The sequence below is a fragment of the Ammodytes marinus genome (assembly GCF_949987685.1).
Source record: "Ammodytes marinus genome assembly, chromosome: 20".
Taxonomy (NCBI): Eukaryota; Metazoa; Chordata; class Actinopteri; order Uranoscopiformes; family Ammodytidae; genus Ammodytes; species Ammodytes marinus.
In genome coordinates this window covers 2712561-2732670 of record NC_137224.1, presented here as the reverse complement: position 1 = coordinate 2732670, position 20110 = coordinate 2712561, and the positions used below count along the sequence as shown (strand labels likewise).

Below are 20110 nucleotides of genomic sequence, written 5' to 3'. Positions count from 1 at the left end.
CACTTGACTAGTAAAGCAGCTTCCCTTTTGACTCTTTCTTAACACAGATGTAATGCTAGGTGAGTAATCCTACCTCACATGGACGACCCTGAAGTTATTCAGTAAGACTTTCCGTGTCTCTTGGGCGTCTTTACTGAGGTCCTCATCTTGAAGGATCTCCGCTACAAACGTCTCGCAGTCTGAAAGGAAACAGAAAATATTGTCACCATGGTATTTATGGCGTGTTTTTGGAAGTAAACACATTCTGAAGGATTCAAATGATGTGAATAATACTGATCCTGCCAAACAAAAACCTTCTATTTTAAGGTTTATAATGTCCTAAGAGTGAGAGAACGCTTATTGTTCGCTCATATTATGTAAGATAAAGTCTCAAGTATTTAAAGGAATACTTCACCCATACGGAACCGGCGTTCTATCATTATAAAATCGCTATTATAATATAATGAATGAGGTTTTTCTTCCCTCGGGTCTTTCCTCAGTCTTCCCTTGGCCCAGCTCTCCTGTTAATCCTAACCCTACATTTTACCTTGTGTGATGTCACACATGGTGAAATGTAGGGTTAGACAGTGAGACCAAAAAAAAACCCTCTTTCTGCCTTTTCTCAGTCTAATGAACCGATTTGAAAAAAAAATCTCACATTTATACTACAGAGGATCTCAGAGTTCAATACACCTTCATATTCCCACCGGTGAAGTAGGTCTTTAATACTATTTTCTTTCAGTTCGGTTTTAAACTGCAAATGTGAGTTACCCAGTGAAGCTTGTAAAACAGGTTGGCCCGAATCATTATCATATCTGATTCAATTTCTCCGTGTCCTCATATTCCCCCCCATAATACACAGACAGATTGTTGTATGCAAATGTTCTTCCAAAGGCACAAACGGTTTACTGGCCTGGCAGTAGGCTGCATGCAAATGCCCTGATGCCACCATGTTGTGAACAGTTGATCACAAAGGTCAAAATATAAAATGTTTTTATGTTGTAGTGTTTGCTTTTGTTTGAAGAAGTAGAAGTTACAGCAGGTACGATAATGTTATGAGCAATGAAATAAAGAATAAAAGAGAAAGACCAAACATAATGTTTTTTTTGTGTGTGTTCATAACTCATAGTATCATAACATTTGTACAATATAAACACTTTAATTCAGTAGTTACACTCTTCATTAATAAGAACATATAAAAATCAAATTAAAAAATCAAATTGATCATTATCAATAGAAAAACAAACAAACATTACCATCCAAAAGCCTCCTAATGTCGTGCGGGATCGTCCCCATCCCTGGTTTAACTCCAGACACTTTGGTTCACAGACTTTGGTTTTCAAACTTTTTCTGCCCCTTCAAACTTTTTACAAGCTTTTCTACTCCTTTAGGCCGCTTATTTACACCCAGTCTCTATCATACTGTTACACCTCCATGGCAGGAACAAAAGCCTGACAGACACACACACACACAGACACACACACTGTCTCAAAACCCAACTGGCACAGTCAGACACTAACCACCTGTGTCCTCTTGTTCTGAAACTGAACTTCCGTGCATCTAGATTTGCACAAAATGGGGTGGAGCAGGTGCACACACACACACACACATGACAACTTCCTACACACACTCTCTGGTTTCTCAGTCGCGCCTGATGTAAAGCTTTGATTGGTGCCGAGAAAAAGAAGAAACAACTTTCTGTCTGACCCACAAATATTGTGCTCTTAGAGGTAGCTTGTTGATCATCAAAACATTGGTTGAAACACTCCAAAAACATGCATAGAATGAAAAAAAATCTTTACATAAACTTCTGTATATGTCTGCAGAAAAGAATCAGTAATTGATTGCATGTTCTCTCACACACACACACACACACACATATACCACATAACAATCAAAGACACGCACAAACACAAAACATGTTTCTATGTCCTGTGATCTCCACCGTGACCTACAAATCTTATTCACTTTGAGGTAGCTTGTGGTGAATCAAAAAAGTAGTTGAATCACTCCAAAAACATGCATAGAAAAACTTTGGGTATGACTGTTGTTGTCCCTCACTGAAAAAACACCTCTGCCTCTCTTTTGATACCTTTCTTTCCCAGAAGTAAATATTGCTTAAAATACCCTCCAACTACTTACAACTACACAATCTGAACTTCCATGTTCAAGTGTTGGCAGACATCTAGACTGTTGAAGTAGCCTACACATGAGTATGACAGTGAATCTTTGCCAGGTCCAGATATGCTGCTCTGTTGCTTGCTGATCTTGGAACATGCCTGCAAAGTGGAAAGAGAAGAAAAAAAAGTAGGCCTAGATGTACAGTATGTCACAAAAGTGAGTACACCCCTCACATTTCTGCACATATTTTATTATATCTTTTCATTGGACAAAACTTAAGAAATGACACTTTGATACAATGTAAATAAGTCTATTTACAGCTTGTATAACAGTGTAAATTTACTGTCCCCTCAAAATAACTCGACACAGCCATTAATGTCTAAACTTAAGGCAACAAAAGTGAGTACACCCCTGAGTGAAAATGTCCAAATTGGGCCCAAAGTGTCAATATTTTGTGTGGCCACCATTATTTTCCAGCACTGCCTTAACCCTCTTGGGCATGGAGTTCACCAGAACTTCACAGGTTGCCACTGGAACCCTCTTCCACTCATTTATGACGACATCACGGAGCTGTTGGATATTAGAGACCTTGCGCTCCTCCACCTTCCGTTTGAGGATGCCCCAAAGATGCTCAATGGGGTTTAGGTCTGGAGACATGCTTGGCCAGTCCATAACCTTTACCCTCAGCTTCTTTAGCAAGGCAGTGGTCATCTTTGAGGTGTGCTTGGGGTCGTTATCATGTTGGAATACTGCCCTGCGACCCAGTTTACGAAGGGAAGGGATCATGCTCTGCTTCAGTATGTCACAATACATGTTGGCATTCATGGTTCCCTCAATGAAGTGTAGCTCCCCAGTGCCGGCAGCACTCATGCAGCCCCAGACCATGACACTCCCACCACCATGCTTGACTGTAGGCAAGACACACTTGTCTTTGTACTCCTCACCTGGTCGCCGCCACACACGCTTAACACCATCTGAACCAAATAAGTTTATCTTGGTCTCATCAGACCACAGGACATGGTTCCAGTAATACATGTCCTTAGTCTGCTTGTCTTCTGCAAACTGTTTGCGGGTTTTCTTGTGCATCATCTTTAGAAGAGGCTTCTTTCTGGGATGACAGCCATGCAGACCAATTTGATGCAGAGTGCGGCGTATGGTCTGAGCACTGACAGGTTGACCCCCCACCCCTTCAAGCCCTGCAGCAATGCTGGCAGCACTCTTGCGTCTATTTTCCAAAGCCATCCTCTGGATATGACGCTGATCACGTGCACTCAACTTCTTTGGTCGACCGTGGCGAGGGATGTTCTGAGTGGAACCTGTCCTTTTAAAGCGCTGTATGGTTTTGGCCACCGTGCTGCAGCTCAGTTTCAGAGTGTTGGCAATCTTCTTATAGCCTAGGCCATCTTTATTTAGAGCAACAATTCTTTTTTTCAGATCCTCAGAGAGTTCTTTGCCATGAGGTGCCATGTTGAACTTCCAGTGACCAGTATGAGAGAGTGAGAGCAATAACGCCAAATTTAACACACCTGCTCCCCACTCCCACCTGAGACCTTGTAACACTAACGAGTCACATGACACTGGAGAGGTGAAAATGTCCAAATTGGGCCCAATTTGGACATTTTCACTTAGGGGTGTACTCACTTTTGTTGCCTTCAGTTTAGACATTAATGTCTGTGTGTCGAGTTATTTTGATGGGACAGTACATTTACACTCTTATACAAGCTGTAAACTGACTACTTTACATTATATCAAAGTGTCATTTCTTCAGTGTTGTCCCATGAAAAGATATAATAAAATATGTGCAGAAATGTGAGGGGTGTACTCACTTTTGTGACATACTGTATATCATTCATATAATAAAAAATAATAACAATACTTCAGCAAAATAGGATTCCCCAGGAGCTTCTTTATGGCTCGGCCTAGTCATTCTGGTCTTCCCAAAATCCACAACCATCTCCATCAATTAGGAGCCAGTAAACTATAAAGGTTAACATTTAGGCTACCCAACATTTCTTTGCTAGTTATCTCTGTTTCACTGGTCCTCAGACTTGCCTACAGTAATCATATTTTACTGTTAAATGCGAAGTTAAACCCCAAATAGACCTATAATAGTGTTGAGAACTTACCTGTTATAAACTATTAGACAGACCGGAAATGGTAATTTAGCAACAGACTTTTTTTTAATCACTCTGTTTCCGGAAAGTATATGTTTTGCTCACCACCTGAGCTTGTAAAACGTTAAAACAACGTATTAAGCAGTAACATTGTGAGGCTTACTGAAAGCTAATAAACAAGTGCGAGCTATGGGATTTACCTGTATAAATAAAGGTAAAAAAAAAAAAAAAAAAAAAGCTAACTAGCATAATACAGTTTGGCCGTTAATTAACGTTAGCTAGGCCTACCTTCTGAAATTGAAAACTTTTCCGAAGTCCGCTGGTGTTCCTCTTCTTAACAATATTTCTGAGTAAGTATTATATCATGTACCACCACCTAACACTTCAATAAAGGTGGATATTAGTTTGTAAAATACAAAAATTATAAGTTAACTTGAAAGTCGGCTAGCTTCGTTTTTCCAAAGTGTTTGTGCGTAGCCCTCGCGCTGCATTCACGTAGGCTCTACTCATATCCTCCGTGGCGGTTAATGGAGTTGGAAAATTCGTAACTCATAGTTGTAACACGCAGACGTGGATTTTACAACAGTGGTAGATTCTTTCAAATAAATATTTTTTTTATTTTGGCCACCAAAGTTTTTGTTTTTCCACGATGTTTGTAATTGGCGCTGCATTCAAGTACTCAGAACCTCTATGTTGGTTGATGGAGTTGAAAAATCGTAAATCAGAGAAGTGCGATCAGAATAGTATGACGTTTTATTTTCACAAATCAAAAGCTTAGAATAAAGGGTCCACTAATCATAAACTGTGTTTTAAAGAATTCTTAAACTCTCTAGGATGATTTTGTTGAAATTAAGTGGTTAATAAACATTGGCTTAAGAGGTTAAAAAAAATAGGAACAGTCGTTTAGCACTGTAAACTTGACTTGTGGCTGGTGCTGCATTCAGGTTCTAATATCCTCTGTATTGGTTAATGAAGTTTTAAATTGTACATCAGAGTTGTAGTTCATGCTGATAACAACGGTACAAATTCCTTATAATAATAAATAAATAAATACATTTTAGTAGGCTAGGTTTTCCCCTCAATGTTGACAAGGAAAGTCGAAAAACAATATTGTTTGTGAGTTTATAGGCCTACAATGATTTAGCTGACTAACCTATTTAAGGCAGTCCCGTCCTATCTATACTACAAGTTGTGAAATTGTCTATCCATTACTTAATCTGAAAATGATAACGTACAGTAATGGCCTTTAATGCTATCCTGCTGTAAAAAGCCAGTTGGCATATACAGCTGCCTTGTGCTTAAAGATAAGAAAACACATATACACGGGGAGGAAACTGATGTTTTAGGGAGCCTATCCAACAAAGAAAAGACATAACGGCCAAGGCTCAATTACTAAACGAGAGGTTTAAATGGTTATTTAACATTATCTCCGTCTAAATAGCACTGTTTTGTCAAATTGGGGTATCGAGAAATTCTCACTTTCACTCTTTAAATTACAGTATTCAGCGCTTTAAAATGGGTCTTTGATTTAAGCTTAAAAACTAATTAGGCTTTTTTTTCTGACAACACTTGAAGGCAGCATCACTAAATGGTTCCCTCTCTGTATCTGACAGGGCGTGGATGAATGCCTTATATTACTAGTAGAGGGTGAACAGCTATATAGGATGGACTGGACTAGGCTTTTAAATGCGATTCAAGCTTGAAGATTCAAAGTGTTTATTGTCATATGCACAAAAAGAAACATGTTCTCAGCCATACAATGAAATTCTTCCTTTTGTTTTCCCACAGACTGAATGCCAAGAATGAAACATGAAAATATGCAATATATACAAGTAAAATAGAAGAAGAAAAAAGCAGCATCAATACAGAATATACAATTTACAAAGGCAAATAGAAGACCAGCAGCTAGATAGAACAACAAATTTAAGTTAAAATAAAATAAAACGTAGTGGTCCAAATCCAAGAAAGTGTGCCATTGTGCATAAGCAAAATGTAAACAGTGGTGGGAGTCCTGAGGTAGTATAGTGGCAGAAATAGTGGTTGCATGGCTTGACGATCAGCGTATTGATCTTGTATAACTGAAACACTACAAGCAAAGCCATCAAGGAACCAAAGCTCAATCAGACACTGCTCACATCGATCGAATACAATACAGGATATCAATTATAAGCCGTGTTAGACTGATGTTATATTTGTTTTGTCTCTTTTAAATACATAATGTGTATTCAAGCTCAAAGGGTAATTATTTAATATCCTAATAGGTTACATCGCACGGACACGTAGGCTACACAACATTTATTGCTATTTGACAGGCTCAGAGGCCCCAGTATTTTAACAGATAAGGGTCTTTAATGTATCATTTGCATCATATATCTGTATTGTAATGAGTTAAAAGGCTCTGTCTGTCTGTGGATCATTTGCATTTTGGAGTCAGCAACTCTGCAGTACCACTACCTGTCCATAAAGTGTGTGTGTGCTGAAAATAATTCAGTGTTTATACACAGCCTAGGCTCTGTAAACTTGTATGTAAACAAAGAGTATTTTGACAAATGGTGTGAGGGAATTTTCAGACCACCCGTAGCCAGCAACATGCCCGTTTACAGAGCCTAGGCTGTGTAACAACACCAGAATTTGTTTGTACACACACAGTATGGACAGGTAACGGGACATGAAGAGATATTCACTAATTTTGACTAAAACTGAATCTTGACACCAAATTTGTGACGGCATTCCAAAGTCATGTAACACAGAAATTAAGATTTTTTTTTTTTTTTTTAATAGTTTTCTTTTGGCATTTTTATGCTTTATTGATAGTGTAGAGACAGAGTTGAAATGGGGCAGAGAGGGGAGTGACATGCAGAGAACGACCGCGGGCTGGAATCGAACCCGGGTCCGCTGCTGGCCGAGGCACATGGGGGGGACGCCCTACCAACTGAGCTAAGGGCGCCCCCCAGAAATTAAGAAATTTTAAAGAAAAATCTAGATGCTTCAATAGTCTCAAATTATGTGAAACATCACAATGAAATAAAACAATTAAATCTTTTTTTAAACGGTTGTCGTAGCATTGGTTTGGTTGCACTTTCTGCAATGACAAAGAGCTTCTGAATTTATATTTTAATATTTGTCACTTGTCAGTACTTGATGTTGAGTGCCATCTTTTATACCAGTCTCTTTCCCCTGTCACTTCTCTACAGGAAGCCTTTGGGGTCAGGGCGAGTTGAGTCCCATGTCTGAATTGTCCCCGTGTTGACCTGCTGCCTGACTGGCCTCCCAGCAGAAAAAAAAGCCCCTGTGAAGGTAAGAGGAACTGGGGGTGCCCTCCCCTGGAAAAGAGGGGTCCCTCCCCTTGACAGCTCCACAGAAACCCAGCCACCTGCCCTGCTGAGCCGGCCCCATATGAAAAGACAAGCCCTTTGTAATCCGGCGGGGATTACACCGAGCAACAATGCCCCGCTGAAAGAGCGACAAAAGCCCCGTATCAAACACCTCTTGACGGGGGGCTAGGGGGCGGGGGGGTCTAGGCTATGATCTCCCGCTACTACCAACACTGACTCCTATAACCCTTTAGCATTTCGCTGCCTTCTGTCCTCCTCCTGCCCTCTCATCTTTAAGATCTGCCCTTTTATCAGCGCATTCCTTTTCATTTGCATTGCGGTGCGGGGAGGGACAGCTGGGTCTCTCTGATCTGATAGAGGCAAGAGAGAGAGAGAGAGAGAGTCAGGAGGGACCTCAGGGCATTGTGTGTGTGTGTGTGTGTGTGTGTGTGCGTGCGCGCGCGCGCCTGTGTGTGTGTGTGTGTGCACCCTGTCCTAGCAAAAACACACACACACCACACTGCATTCTCAAGATAGGCAGAAACTCTTTCTCAGTCCAGAGGGACAAATAGTGAAGCACCCATGCCTGTCTTTCAGGCTCTGTCCGTCTTTATCTTTATCTCAGGAAATGAAGTGTTGTGGTTAAAGGGCACGTTTTCTTCTCAGCAGGAAGAACTCATTAACACATTTACCACATTGCCAAAAGAAAGCCAAAAAAAAAAGTATTTCAATTGTTTTATTTTTAGCTTGCTGCCTCACTCTCGGGTTAAAGAAAAGGTGGCAGAAACTGTTCCTTATACTGTGCGAGTGCCTTTTTGAAAACGAAATGGGCAAAAGTCGCTCATTTAATATGCTTATCACAAATTCTAGTAGTCAATAGGTGGTGTTAGGCTGCCTTCACTGACAGCCAGTAGTATAGACTTTACAACATCACTAAATGCTCCTGTGTGCTTGTTGGGACTTGTTTATTTACCACATTTATGTTGATGTCTATATTTTTTGCACTTTAAGTAATTTTAGAATCAAATATATAACTATAAGGAAACAGCACAGTGCTCAAAACAAAACGTCTGTGTTTACGAGTAGAAAAAGGGACATAAAGTGCTGAAAATATAGAGCAGAACATAACATTGTAAATAAACAAGTTGCAGCAAGCACACAGGACTGTTAAGTTCATTTTCTGACCTTCTACCTATTGACTACTAGCAGTATTTGTGATAAGCTAATTAGCAATGAGCGACCTCTTCCGACCTTTCTACTTCCAAAAAATGCACACGCACAGTTAAAAGAATGGTCACCTTGTCTTGAACCCAAAAGTGAGGTAATGATCTAAAAATGAAAAATCTTGAACTGTTCCTTCAGCAATTGTGTACAATATAAATCACAGTTGTTGCAGACATTCGCTTTTACATTTCTTTGGCGTAAATCACTATATAAGAATAGGTGTCACCTTTTTTCCCAATAGCAAACATTTCTAGTAGTCGGTGGTTCAAACGAAGCCTTGATACCAACATGTCAAAGCATATTCAAACGCTTGATAGAACAAAAAAAAGGTGTTTTTTTTGTGGCCTGATTCTAAAGGGGTTTGGTGTCAATGTTTGTGTTGCTGGAGGAGATAAAAAGAGGTAGTTTACTCTTCGGATTTCCTCAGAATCATTGTATTCCCAACCCACCCATTGCTCAAACGTGTGTGTGTGTGTGTGTGTGTGTGTGTGTGTGTGTGTGTGTGTGTGTCTAGGTGTGTGTGTGTGTGTGTCTAGGTGCGTGTGTGTGTGTGTGTTTCTAGGTGTGTGTGGGAAGCAGCTCTGGTTGCGTTGAGTTAAAAAGTGATGATAGATTGAGGACACAAAAGACAGAAAGAACAAATGTGTTGTTGCGCTAAATCTACAACCTTCAACCCTCCACGTATTGACTGACTCGGAGGCCTATACTACCTCAGCTTGTACTCAAATCAATGCATGGCCCTCCCTGCCTGCTGTGAGCACCGCCACCCAATGTATAAAATCATTCAAATTGTATTATGTTAGGAATATATGAGCCATTTCAAAATATTAATTTAGCATTATTTGAGGTGTCTGTTAAGCATAGCGGGTTACAGACTCGACTGAGTGATCACACACATCCTATTACGTGTGATGTATGAACGTATGAGAGGGACCTATTTTTCATTACCAAGACATTGTCCCTAGAGGCCGTTGTTAGAGAAGAATCTATGAATTATCCCCCTGGTACAACTGGTCCTTGTCACAGGGATAGGACAGAGGAGAGAGAATGGAAAAGGTAAGCATAGCACTAGGGTTGGGCTGTAAGTAATATGGTTATATTGTATCTGAGGTATTAAAAATATAGCATTATAATTAGTGCCATGCAAAAATCTGCTGTGTAATGTGTGGTGCATGGTTATATTAAATGCCTTAAGATTGTGTGTCTATGTCCAGAAAACGGCATCAATGCCTGTGTTTGAAGATGCTTTAAAAGTGGTGACAAAACTCCTGTTATCGATGGGAAAATAATGAGTATTTCGCAAAGGTAAATTCATCGTGATTAGTTCGGTAATCTTGTCAAATGTAGCATTAGGCGACAAACTACAACAAATAGGCTATAGTACAGTTGATGTAGATATACGTTATACCATGTACCGTACCGGGGTAGAAGGTTTAACTTTTAAGGGATTTGATTTGATTGAAGTTTATTTCGAACTTGTAAAAGAAAACAGAAATTATCATAGAGAAAATAATGATGTTACACAAAATATAAAGCATAATGAGATACATGAATTATTACACTTGATAATTGTAACAACGTGTTTCGAAATGGAGTGGGAAGAAGTGTGGGATCCAAAAATCAAAAGCTGGATAGTAGCACCCAGCCCTACACACACAGAACTATCGATAGTAGTGGAAATTGAGAGACTGGAAAAGACGCCAGGAGAATGTGTCTGCCTGCACACTGCCGCCTCTCCCTCTGTCCAGTTAATTGGAATACAAAGCAGAGGAGGGTCGATGAGAGAGAGACTGTGTGTGTGTGTGTGTGTGTGTGTGTGTGTGTGTGTGTGTGTGTGTGTGTGTGTGTGTGTGTGTGTGTGTGTGTGTGTGTGTGTGTGTGTGTGTGTGTGTGTGTGTGTGTGTGTGTGTGTGTGTGTGTGTGTGTGTGTGTGTGTGTGTGTGTGTGTGTGTGTGTGTGTGTGTGTGTGTGTGTGTGTGTGTGTGTGGAGCTGCTGTCTCTCTGTCTCCAACAACGCTCAACCTTCAGTGCTCGGTGGGGAATTGACTGGGGAAGCAGCAAGCGAGACCGACACACTGTCACTGGTAAAATGAACTGTCACCTTGCATTTCTCAACCTCCTGGCAGCATCGAATTGGGCCGCTTTGAACCATGTGACGTGACACTGATTGAGCTCTGGTTTCCACACACACACACACACACACACACACACACACACACACACACACACACACACCCTCCTGGGCTCAATAATGAAGAAGGCAGTTTAATTTATATATTTGGTTAATTTTATTTTCCGTTTTCTACAAATAAGGCAAAGACATATACAGACAATAGACCTTGACACAAACTATATAAAGAAAATGGCACGGGATTACAACGTCAATAGCACTAAAAACAGAGGATGCCACTTCTGTCAGGAAGGCCAAGGGTAAGGTTTTTAATATTAGAAAAAATAGTGGTTGTTCATATCAGTGAATATCTCCTCACGATCACCTACCTGTCAGTGTCCGTACTGTGTGAGCTGAAAAAAAGCCTAGGCTCTGTAAACGGGTTTGTTGACAAAGGGTTTACGAAACAACCACCGTATCTGCCAACATGCTTATGTACAGAGCCTAGGTATATTTCAGCGTACACACAGTAAAGACAGGTAGCAGATCATGAGGAGATATTCACTGATTTTTACAAAAAAATAATATTTTGACAGCAAGCGTTCTCCAGAATCACTGACTCCACCTTCAAGCAAAACATTTACATGATTCCACCCTTTACAACATTTTCTGGTAGGCTACATCTGACTGGCCAAAAACAGTACATGCAATCGTGAATGGCACATGGAATAGGCTACTGTTTAATAGAGTTCAAGCAGTCTTTCCGATATGTCTACCTCAACTTTGATATCGTGTTACAACATACATTTTTTTTATATATATTTGCAGCCCTAATGCACACTCACTCACTCACTCACTCACTCACTCACTCACTCACTCACTCACTCACTCACTCACTCACACACACATACACACACACAAGTTTCCAGACAGGTGCAAAATCAACGTTGCATCCTATACTGTATTTTTTCCAACCAATCTTTTCCATGGCCGCTCTATTCCATTCTATCCTTTCCTCACCACCCCTCATTATTTCATTGTGCTGCTTGGTTACGCCGCCTCTCAGCCAGTCTTGTTTTTCTTAGGGCATATAGTCGTGGCGGTCTGACAGGAGGAAAACTATTAGGAGGGGGGGAAGCCATTTGGATCCTAGAGAGAGAGAGACACACACACACACACACACACACACACAGAGGATAGAGAGAGAGACACACACACACAGGATAGAGAGAGAGACACACACACACACACACACACACAGGATAGAGAGAGAGACACACACACACACAGGATAGAGAGAGAGACACACACACACACACACACACACACACACACACACACTGCAACCTAGAGGCAATTCCAGGGAGTATTAAGATGTTAACCCTGGCCAAGTCACTTGTCTCTCCCAGTTACTGTGCTGATGCAGGCGGGGAGAGGATGCAGTCGCATTGGGGTCTTCAGGTCCAATCGAGCCTGACTTCAGGATGGGGAGGATGGGGGGATGGTTGTCAAGAATATTCTCCCAGTCCGGGATAAAAAGGGTTTTTCAGTGCAGGGCCATAACAAAGGAAGAGGAGAGAGTATCGCTGTTGTACATGCATTTTATTTCTGTCATTTTAGGTTGCCTTTTTTTAATATCTGGCAGGGGATAATGGATGCAAACTAGTCTCTCACGCTAACTCTGGCTCACTTACTGTCTGACTGTTTATCAATGTGCAATGTCCCTCAAATAAATCAATAAAATAGAAAAATAAATTCATAACTATAGGCAGCATATTTCAGCAGTCTACGAGGCTTTAAGGAACAATAACAGTGGCGTAATAGTTGAAGTTTAATCAATATTGGTTATTTTTCACTGTTTCTTTGAATTTCCTACACTCCTGTCACCTTAACAAGTGCTTAGAAGAATTGTTTAAGGTGAGAAAATGCAGACAATTATTTATTTTTTTTCTATTTTGCTCCCATTATGCCTTCTCTCATAGTAGTATATATGTACATTCAGGTGTTTATTTGACTAAACCGTGTCTGTTTGCGACTGTATATTTCTCTTATACAACCATGTTCAACAGCCATTATGAAATAATAATATGAATTGATCACCTTTTTAGGCTCTAAATTGTGACGATCATTTTTCCACTCTTTTCTGGTGTTTCACAATCACAAACCATATGATAATTCTATAACAAAAAATATGAGTTCATTGCAGCACAATTTCTTACTTCCCTGCATTTCCCTTGACCCTAATAAAACCCCATAGACATGATGGAAATATGAAGTTTTTGTTCTATCCCTGACAATACCTGCTATATTTTTATCCCATAAATATTTTAGAATATCGTCGATATCGCTTTTTTTAGTGGAAATGTCTCATTCCCTTCAGCAGACGCTCCTTAATCTCTCCATTTATCTCTACGTCTTGTCAGCGTTCTCGTCTTGTCTGTTCAGATAAAAACAGCGTTAACCTAAATAGCTGTGTTTGATAATCTACCAATAAAAATGACTCTTTCTCTTTTCGCTGTAGGCCTATCTCCTTAGATGAGCAACCCCCCGTTAACCCTATGAATAACTGTATCTAGTTTGCCTTTGAAGCGGGGGGACCCTGCAGAGTGACATGTGACAGTGGGAACTGGTAGAAAAACCAAGGAAGTGAGCCTGGCAATAGACTTGTAAAAGAGTTTGCAACAACTGCGAGCAGCATGGGGTACAAACAGCACTGGGTTGACCTCAAACAAAGTGCATAAGGGGGGGGGGGGGGTAGGCGGCCGCGAGATCTGTGAGATATCGGAGAAGAAAGGAATTGGCTGATGTATCTAGCAATTGATCTCATGTTTGTGTAGTCAGGTTATTTTCTTTTGGGGGGGGGGGGGGATTATTTTTGTCCCCATGTACAGTAGAAGCCTAGGATTGGGATGTATCCAATTTGTTATACCTTATAACCCTTCCTGAAATTCTCCCCACGGTATTAACGTCGGCTTGGGTAATACCTTCTTCGACTTCAACTGTAGCCTATTTGTGGCCTAACGCTACATTTTACAAGATTACATTGAACTAACCACCATGAAGTTACCTTTGCCAAATACTCATTTTAACTGTGCTACAACCTACGTTCCAAACGAAGGAAAATGACAAAATTACTGCATGTAATTTACTTGTAAAGTAGTTTAAGCTGTATGTACAGTGCTATACATGCTGAACCTTCCTTTCCCTTAGTAACCATTAACCATTTTACTCTGCTCTCCTCTCCTTGCCCTACATTCGCAGACAGAAGGCAAAGCTCAGGCTACAGTGATGTGATCGGAGGGTGAACCCCCCCCCCCCCCCGCCCCCCATCCTCACACACACACACCCTCCCTCCCTCCCTCCCCTTAGTAGAACATCTGTCTTGGTGGTGTTGGCTGCAGCACCAGCTCTGACACGTCCAGATGGAAAGCCCGCGGAGAGCGTTGAGCTATGGCCTTCAGAGATGCCAGAGATCACACCTAACCAATGGAGTCCCACACTTGTTTTCTGCACCGTCCCACTTTTCTCTATTGTTGTTAAACCTGTCACTATTCACCGTATCGATTGTCACCTCCACAGCCCTTGGCCTTGTGAGTCATCAGTGGAAGAGGAGGAGGAAGCAGCTTTTGGCATTTTAAAGAAATGCAGGACGACAAAAAGAGACTCTTTCTGCTGTGTTGCCAGATCTCAAGAAAGAAGCAAGTAACTATAGGCCTATAAAAATAAGCAGAAAAGAAGGGACCATTTCTTCAACCATTGCAGATAGCCTGTATAAATATATACAGCCATGTGATACACATCCTATAATAAAGTTCATTATGTCCATCTGGACAATAATTATAAGTGTTTTTATTGCATCCACTTCATCAATGTTACATTCTTAACTCTGAAATAACTTGTTTTTTAAAAACTTCAAACTTCCTATATCATATTCTTTGAAGGGAGAAATACTAGGCCTCCTTCATTTGTATTTTAAAAGATTTTTTTTCAATCAATCAATCAATATCCTTTATTTAACCAGGTCAAATTCATTGAGATTAAACTCTTTTCCAAGAATGACCTGATAAGTTGTTTTTCACTTGTTGGCTAACTTAGTAAGATAACAAGAAACTTAAACTGTATTTGATGCATGGGCAGCCAGCATAAATAAATAAATAAATAAACAACTGCACTTTAGAAACATTCCCAAATAACCGCAACCCGCGACAGCCCATAGTTGTAAGCAACTTTACAAAAAAAACAAGCCAAAAGTTGCTAAATAGCAGACTTGGCAACGCTGCCTTTCTGCCCTTTTCTAATTTACAGTAATGGGCCGTATGGTATTTCAACTGTAACATATATTAGTGGAAGTCTATTAATTTTTAATATAGTTGTGAGAGAAGTGCGTACTCGTGCATATATATTCCAAATGATTGCTGATTTCCATTTCCCTTTTTTAGAGGCCGTGAACTTATAACATTTTTATTTATTTTTTGTCAGTTTTGCACAAAGCAGAACATTGACTAAATGGCCATTCAACTCGATAGTCTAAATATTAAAAGCATTTACCTGCAGCAATGTGAAGTGTGTAAAGTGCGAGGGGCCTCTTGTTGACTTCTCTGGTGTCTTGACGGATTGATTCTGCATTCATTTGTGTGTGAACTCTGTGTGAACCTCTCGCTTTAAGGAAACCAACAGGCCAGTGCTGCTGGGCCTGAAACTGTGTGTGTGTGCACTAACCCAACACCCAGTGCAAATATTGAAACTGCTGCCACACACACACACACACACACACACACACACACACACACCCCTTACCCGACAGATAGAACTATAGGTGGCCGGGTCGGGCAAACGTTTAGCTTTTAAAGTGGGGCCAAAATGAGCACGGATATGTTAAAGGTGGAGTCAGTGATTCTGGAGAACGCTTGTTGTAAAAATCACTTTCTTCGCAAAATCAGTGAATATCTCCTCACGATCTGTACTGTGTGCCTTGAGAGAAAAACAGTGTTAATACACAGCCTATGCTCTGTAAACTCATATGTAAACAAAGGGGGCCATAGCAACCAGATTTCTTTCTACACACACAATACGGATAAGTAGCTGATTGTGAGGAGATATTCACTTATCTTGACAGCGAGCGTTCTCCAGAATCACTGACTCCACCTTTTAAAGCAAAACATCTTCATGCCACCCTTTACAACATGTTCTGTTAGGCTACATCTGACTGGCCAAATGCATGCAGATCGTAAATGAATGGCACGTGAATGGAATGGGCTACTGTTTAATACAGTTCAAGTATTCTTTGCGATATGTCTACCTCAACTTTGATATAGTGTTAACTTATTCCTCCGTTTTTTAGTAGGAAAATGTTACTTTTTAATGTCATGGATTTCACTGGAAATATGTAAAATGCGAGTGGATGTCATTGCAACCTGTGTCAGCTGCGTCGACAGCAGAATTTGGGTAACAAATCAAGGGCGAGACCGGGCCCCTGCAGTTTGTTGTCATGTTTAGAGCCCCTGGAGGTATTTGGGAGGTGAAAAGGTCACTACAGGAACCACCCCGTGTGTTGTGAAAGATTCCTCATGTCACATTATGCGAGGGGACTTTGGTGAGACCATTAAAAGGAAGTAAAATATACATAAAAAGAATTCGTACCGCACTTCAAAAAAAATATTCATATTTTAAAAGACAATTTATTATTTACATATATTTCTTTCAAAAACAGCAGGAAAAAGACTTTGAAAGTTCTGTATCAAAAGTAAAAAGTTTGATTGGATTCAAGAGAGATTAACGGCATTTGTTACAGCCTATAATAACCAGCATACATACAGCAGTTATTCATTTTTAATAATAAGCTAAAAATCATCTCAACTGTTGTTTGAAGATACCCTGTAAATAAATAGTGCAAAAACACAATGACACTGAGTACGGTACCTCAGTGCTCCAACACAAAACAAAGCATGGGGCTCATAGTTAGAGCTGTATTCATGTGATCCGATTACAAAAGTCAGATGTTAATGCCAAGTGGAAACGGGCTCATAATCGGAAGGTTTCAAATACATGAATGGATGTAAACTGTCTTTTCTTAAAGCACCTGTAAACCCAAATCCACAAAGTCCTTCTAACTATGTCATGTGGGGAGTTGGTTAGTTGCATGATAGTGATAGTGAAGCATCTGAAAAGACTTAGAGCATATTTATCAATCCAAAATAAAGTTAAATAACTTAACAGAAATTCGGGTTTAGATGAGGCAGGCTATGCTTCTTATACACAATAAGAACTTTTTAAGATGTATAATATTCATAAACATAATATCAAAGCTTATTGAGACACCCAACTTTGTTATCATACATTGATTTTTACTATTTAAGACCAGGCTTCCAGAGGCTTTAAGTTCAGAATTCAATGCACTATCAGCAGCACATAAGCAGACACACTATGTCAACTTTACAAGTCCACATGATGCATTTTTCACAGTTTTTCTGGAATGGATAAGTTGAAATCGAACTGCTCGGGCCGACCCCACAGTCAAATAGATAGATAGGCTATATTAAAAAGTCTCATCATACGTCACAGTCTTTCCCTTTAGAATTAGGAGAGGTCTCTAGGCCCGATATTTTCCCCACAGGTGCTGCCGCCGATGCTGCTTTGACCAAAACACAGCCGGATGATTTCTCGCGTTTTTTCTGCTTCATCCTTCGGTTCTGGAACCAGATTTTCACCTGCGTCTCGTTGAGCTCGAGACTGGCCGCGACCTCCACCCTCCGTGCGCGCGTCAGGTACTTGTTGAAGTGGAACTCTTTCTCGAGCTCTGTCAGTTGTTTGGTGGTGAAGTTGGTTCGGATGACGTTGTGTTGACCCCCAAACTCCGACAAGACGGCTGTGTAGAGAAATTGATGAATGAATGGATGACGTAAGAAAAATGTATGGATCACGTGAGAGAACGTGAAAGTCATGGAACTCGAACTGTAACATGGCCTTTAGTTTGGATGTGAAGGAATAATGTGACAATGAATGGGAAATAAATGCAAAACATTAGTCGCCAAATAGCCTACAAAGTTATTTTTTTACTTACATATTTATTGAGTTTTGTTTGTTCATACACTCAGTATAATATATGTGTGAACAGGTGACTTTACCGTTGCCATAGAACACAGAAAGGGGGACCACGAAACAAGGCCTACAATTTAAAACAACTAGGCGTCACTACATTCACTGAATTGTGTTTTACGCAATGTAGCCAAAGTCATTAGTACAGGCCTTATACCTTCAGAAGTCTCATCTTATCTAAATTGCTTTTTACTTGAGTATGTTCTGGATGTACAAACCTGTCTTTGGTGGATTCCTCTTCACTTTCATCCAGTCGAATGTCTTGGACGTGTCTTCAACATGTTCCAAGTCCCTCTCCTTGTTGCTATGGGCCGGTAACCTTGTGTAAACTGAACTCTCTGGGTATTCTTGCAACCTCTGCTCGCCGTTAGCAAACTGTAAATACTGGCTGCTCGCTGATACTCCTCCACCACCACCAGCAGACCCAACAACCACACAACTGTCCCCAGTGTAAGGCGCCATATTGGTTCCGAGGGGTGAAACCTGCGCGTGGAGGTAACTGCCACCCCGGTCCTGCTCTGGCGCGAGGCCGTACTGTTGATGGTGGTGGTGTGGATGTCCGTAGTCCAAAGTTGCCCCATGATACACGGGGTTTCCCTGCGTTGCTGCTGCGAACTGAAGATCCAAGTTGACGTGGGTCTGGTGGTGATGTATCGGGACGTTCGCGCTCTGTTGTGGGGCAGACGTTGGAGCCACTAGCCGCCCGTCCGGTGCGTAACTATCACTTGTTGCGCATGAGTTGGAACCGGGCATATATCCATGGTTTAGATTGTGGTATCCAGCGGCCTTGGCACTGAAGATGTTTGCGCCCCTACTACAAACTGGGTAATCTAAGTAGGAGTTCATTGCTCGAGTTGTAGGGGCCTATTGTTTGTTCAGAAAAAAATAAGTGATCAAGAGCGAGCGCCAGTCATTAATCGCTTGCTCCCTTTAGCCCCCTAACCCTTCTAGGTAGTATGTCAAAGCTGTAAAACTGCCTTCCACCCTCATATCACCTTCCTGACACAAGCACGTGACCCGCCAGAGGGCCAATGGCGAAGGACCTACAGCACTCTGTCAAGTCTGCCGGCTCGTCCATCACACGGCTTCGCATTTACATGACAAATGCTTCAATCAAACTCGCCCCATCCATCTGATAAGAACGCAAACATCGGGACACACTGTTTTCTGGCTACAGTGTTGGAGACGCGAGAAAATGACAAATTACTGACACGTTTAAAAATACATTTGTAACGTAATGATAGTATTTTAACAACACTAATAGCCCAGTAGTAAATAGTGATAATTATACTAGTAGGCCTGATAATTATATGGATTTTATATTATCTATTTTATGACCTCCCAAAGAATAGAAAAAATACGTCATGTATTAGGGCTATTAGGCCTACTTGAGATGTCAAAGGCTACACCATAGACTGTTACATTATAGGGTTTTTGATTTATGGGAGTTTTTCCTCAGTCGAGCTTATAGAGTCTATAAGGGCAGAGGGTGTCAGTCATATTGTGTAAGCCTACGGACTGTAAAGCCCACTGAGTCTAAATGGCTATTTGTGATATTGGGCTATAGTAATATAAATAAAAACTGATTTGATTTGATTTGATTATTATTATTATTTCAACCACTCAATTGTTTTGACCTTCTTTTGGCCTATATGCAGTTTAAGCAGTGACATTATTTTTTTCCATTGTATTCCTACACTAATTTCGCTCCATTCTCATTGTAAAACAAATTTGAGGATGAAATTACATTGCAAACTCGCTTTTAAATGTATCTAAATAGCCTTAGACATTTGGTCAAAAGGTGTTCTTGGCTTCTGACCAAAACACTTCTTTGCACACGGTGAAATCCAGTAGACAGACTGGCTGAGAGGCAGCGCAGGGAATTCAGTGATCCATCATGCGCTCTTGTTAAAGATTGACGGCTTGTGTGGCCCACTTTGCCCATAAGAGAACAAAGACACATTTAAGAACCATATTGGCCCCCTTTTCTCTGGCTTATTTCGTCTAGTGCTGGAGCGTTAACGACACCAAGACTATCACGTAATATCTTCCCAAAAAACCCTTTTACGCTCACACTCATTCGTGATTAACTAAGGGGTAATGTAAAGTTAAAGACCTCAAGTGCTAATTAAGATTTAACAAAAAAAAAATCG

General features: G+C 40.7%; 2 protein-coding genes across 2 annotated transcripts in view; both read right to left on the bottom strand.

Annotated features, from left to right (window-relative positions):
• Positions 1–1439, bottom strand: part of skap1 (src kinase associated phosphoprotein 1) — a 49169-nt gene extending 47730 nt beyond the window's left edge. Inside the window, exons 1-2 of the mRNA XM_080048753.1 lie at positions 1236–1439; positions 74–179 (exon numbers count right to left, since the gene is read on the bottom strand). Of these exons, the coding sequence (XP_079904879.1) occupies positions 74–179; positions 1236–1275 (146 nt within the window). The 5' untranslated portion in view covers positions 1276–1439. The remainder of the gene's footprint in view (positions 1–73; positions 180–1235) is intronic.
• A 12788-nt stretch (positions 1440–14227) lies between these two features.
• hoxb1b (homeobox B1b) lies at positions 14228–18803 on the bottom strand (the record flags this gene model as incomplete). The annotated part of the gene is made up of 3 exons (XM_080049618.1): positions 14228–14317; positions 17417–17727; positions 18176–18803. The coding sequence occupies 3 exons, from the start codon at positions 18801–18803 to the stop codon at positions 14228–14230; spliced, it is 1029 nt and encodes a 342-aa protein (XP_079905744.1).
• Between the last annotated feature and the right edge of the window lie 1307 nt (positions 18804–20110).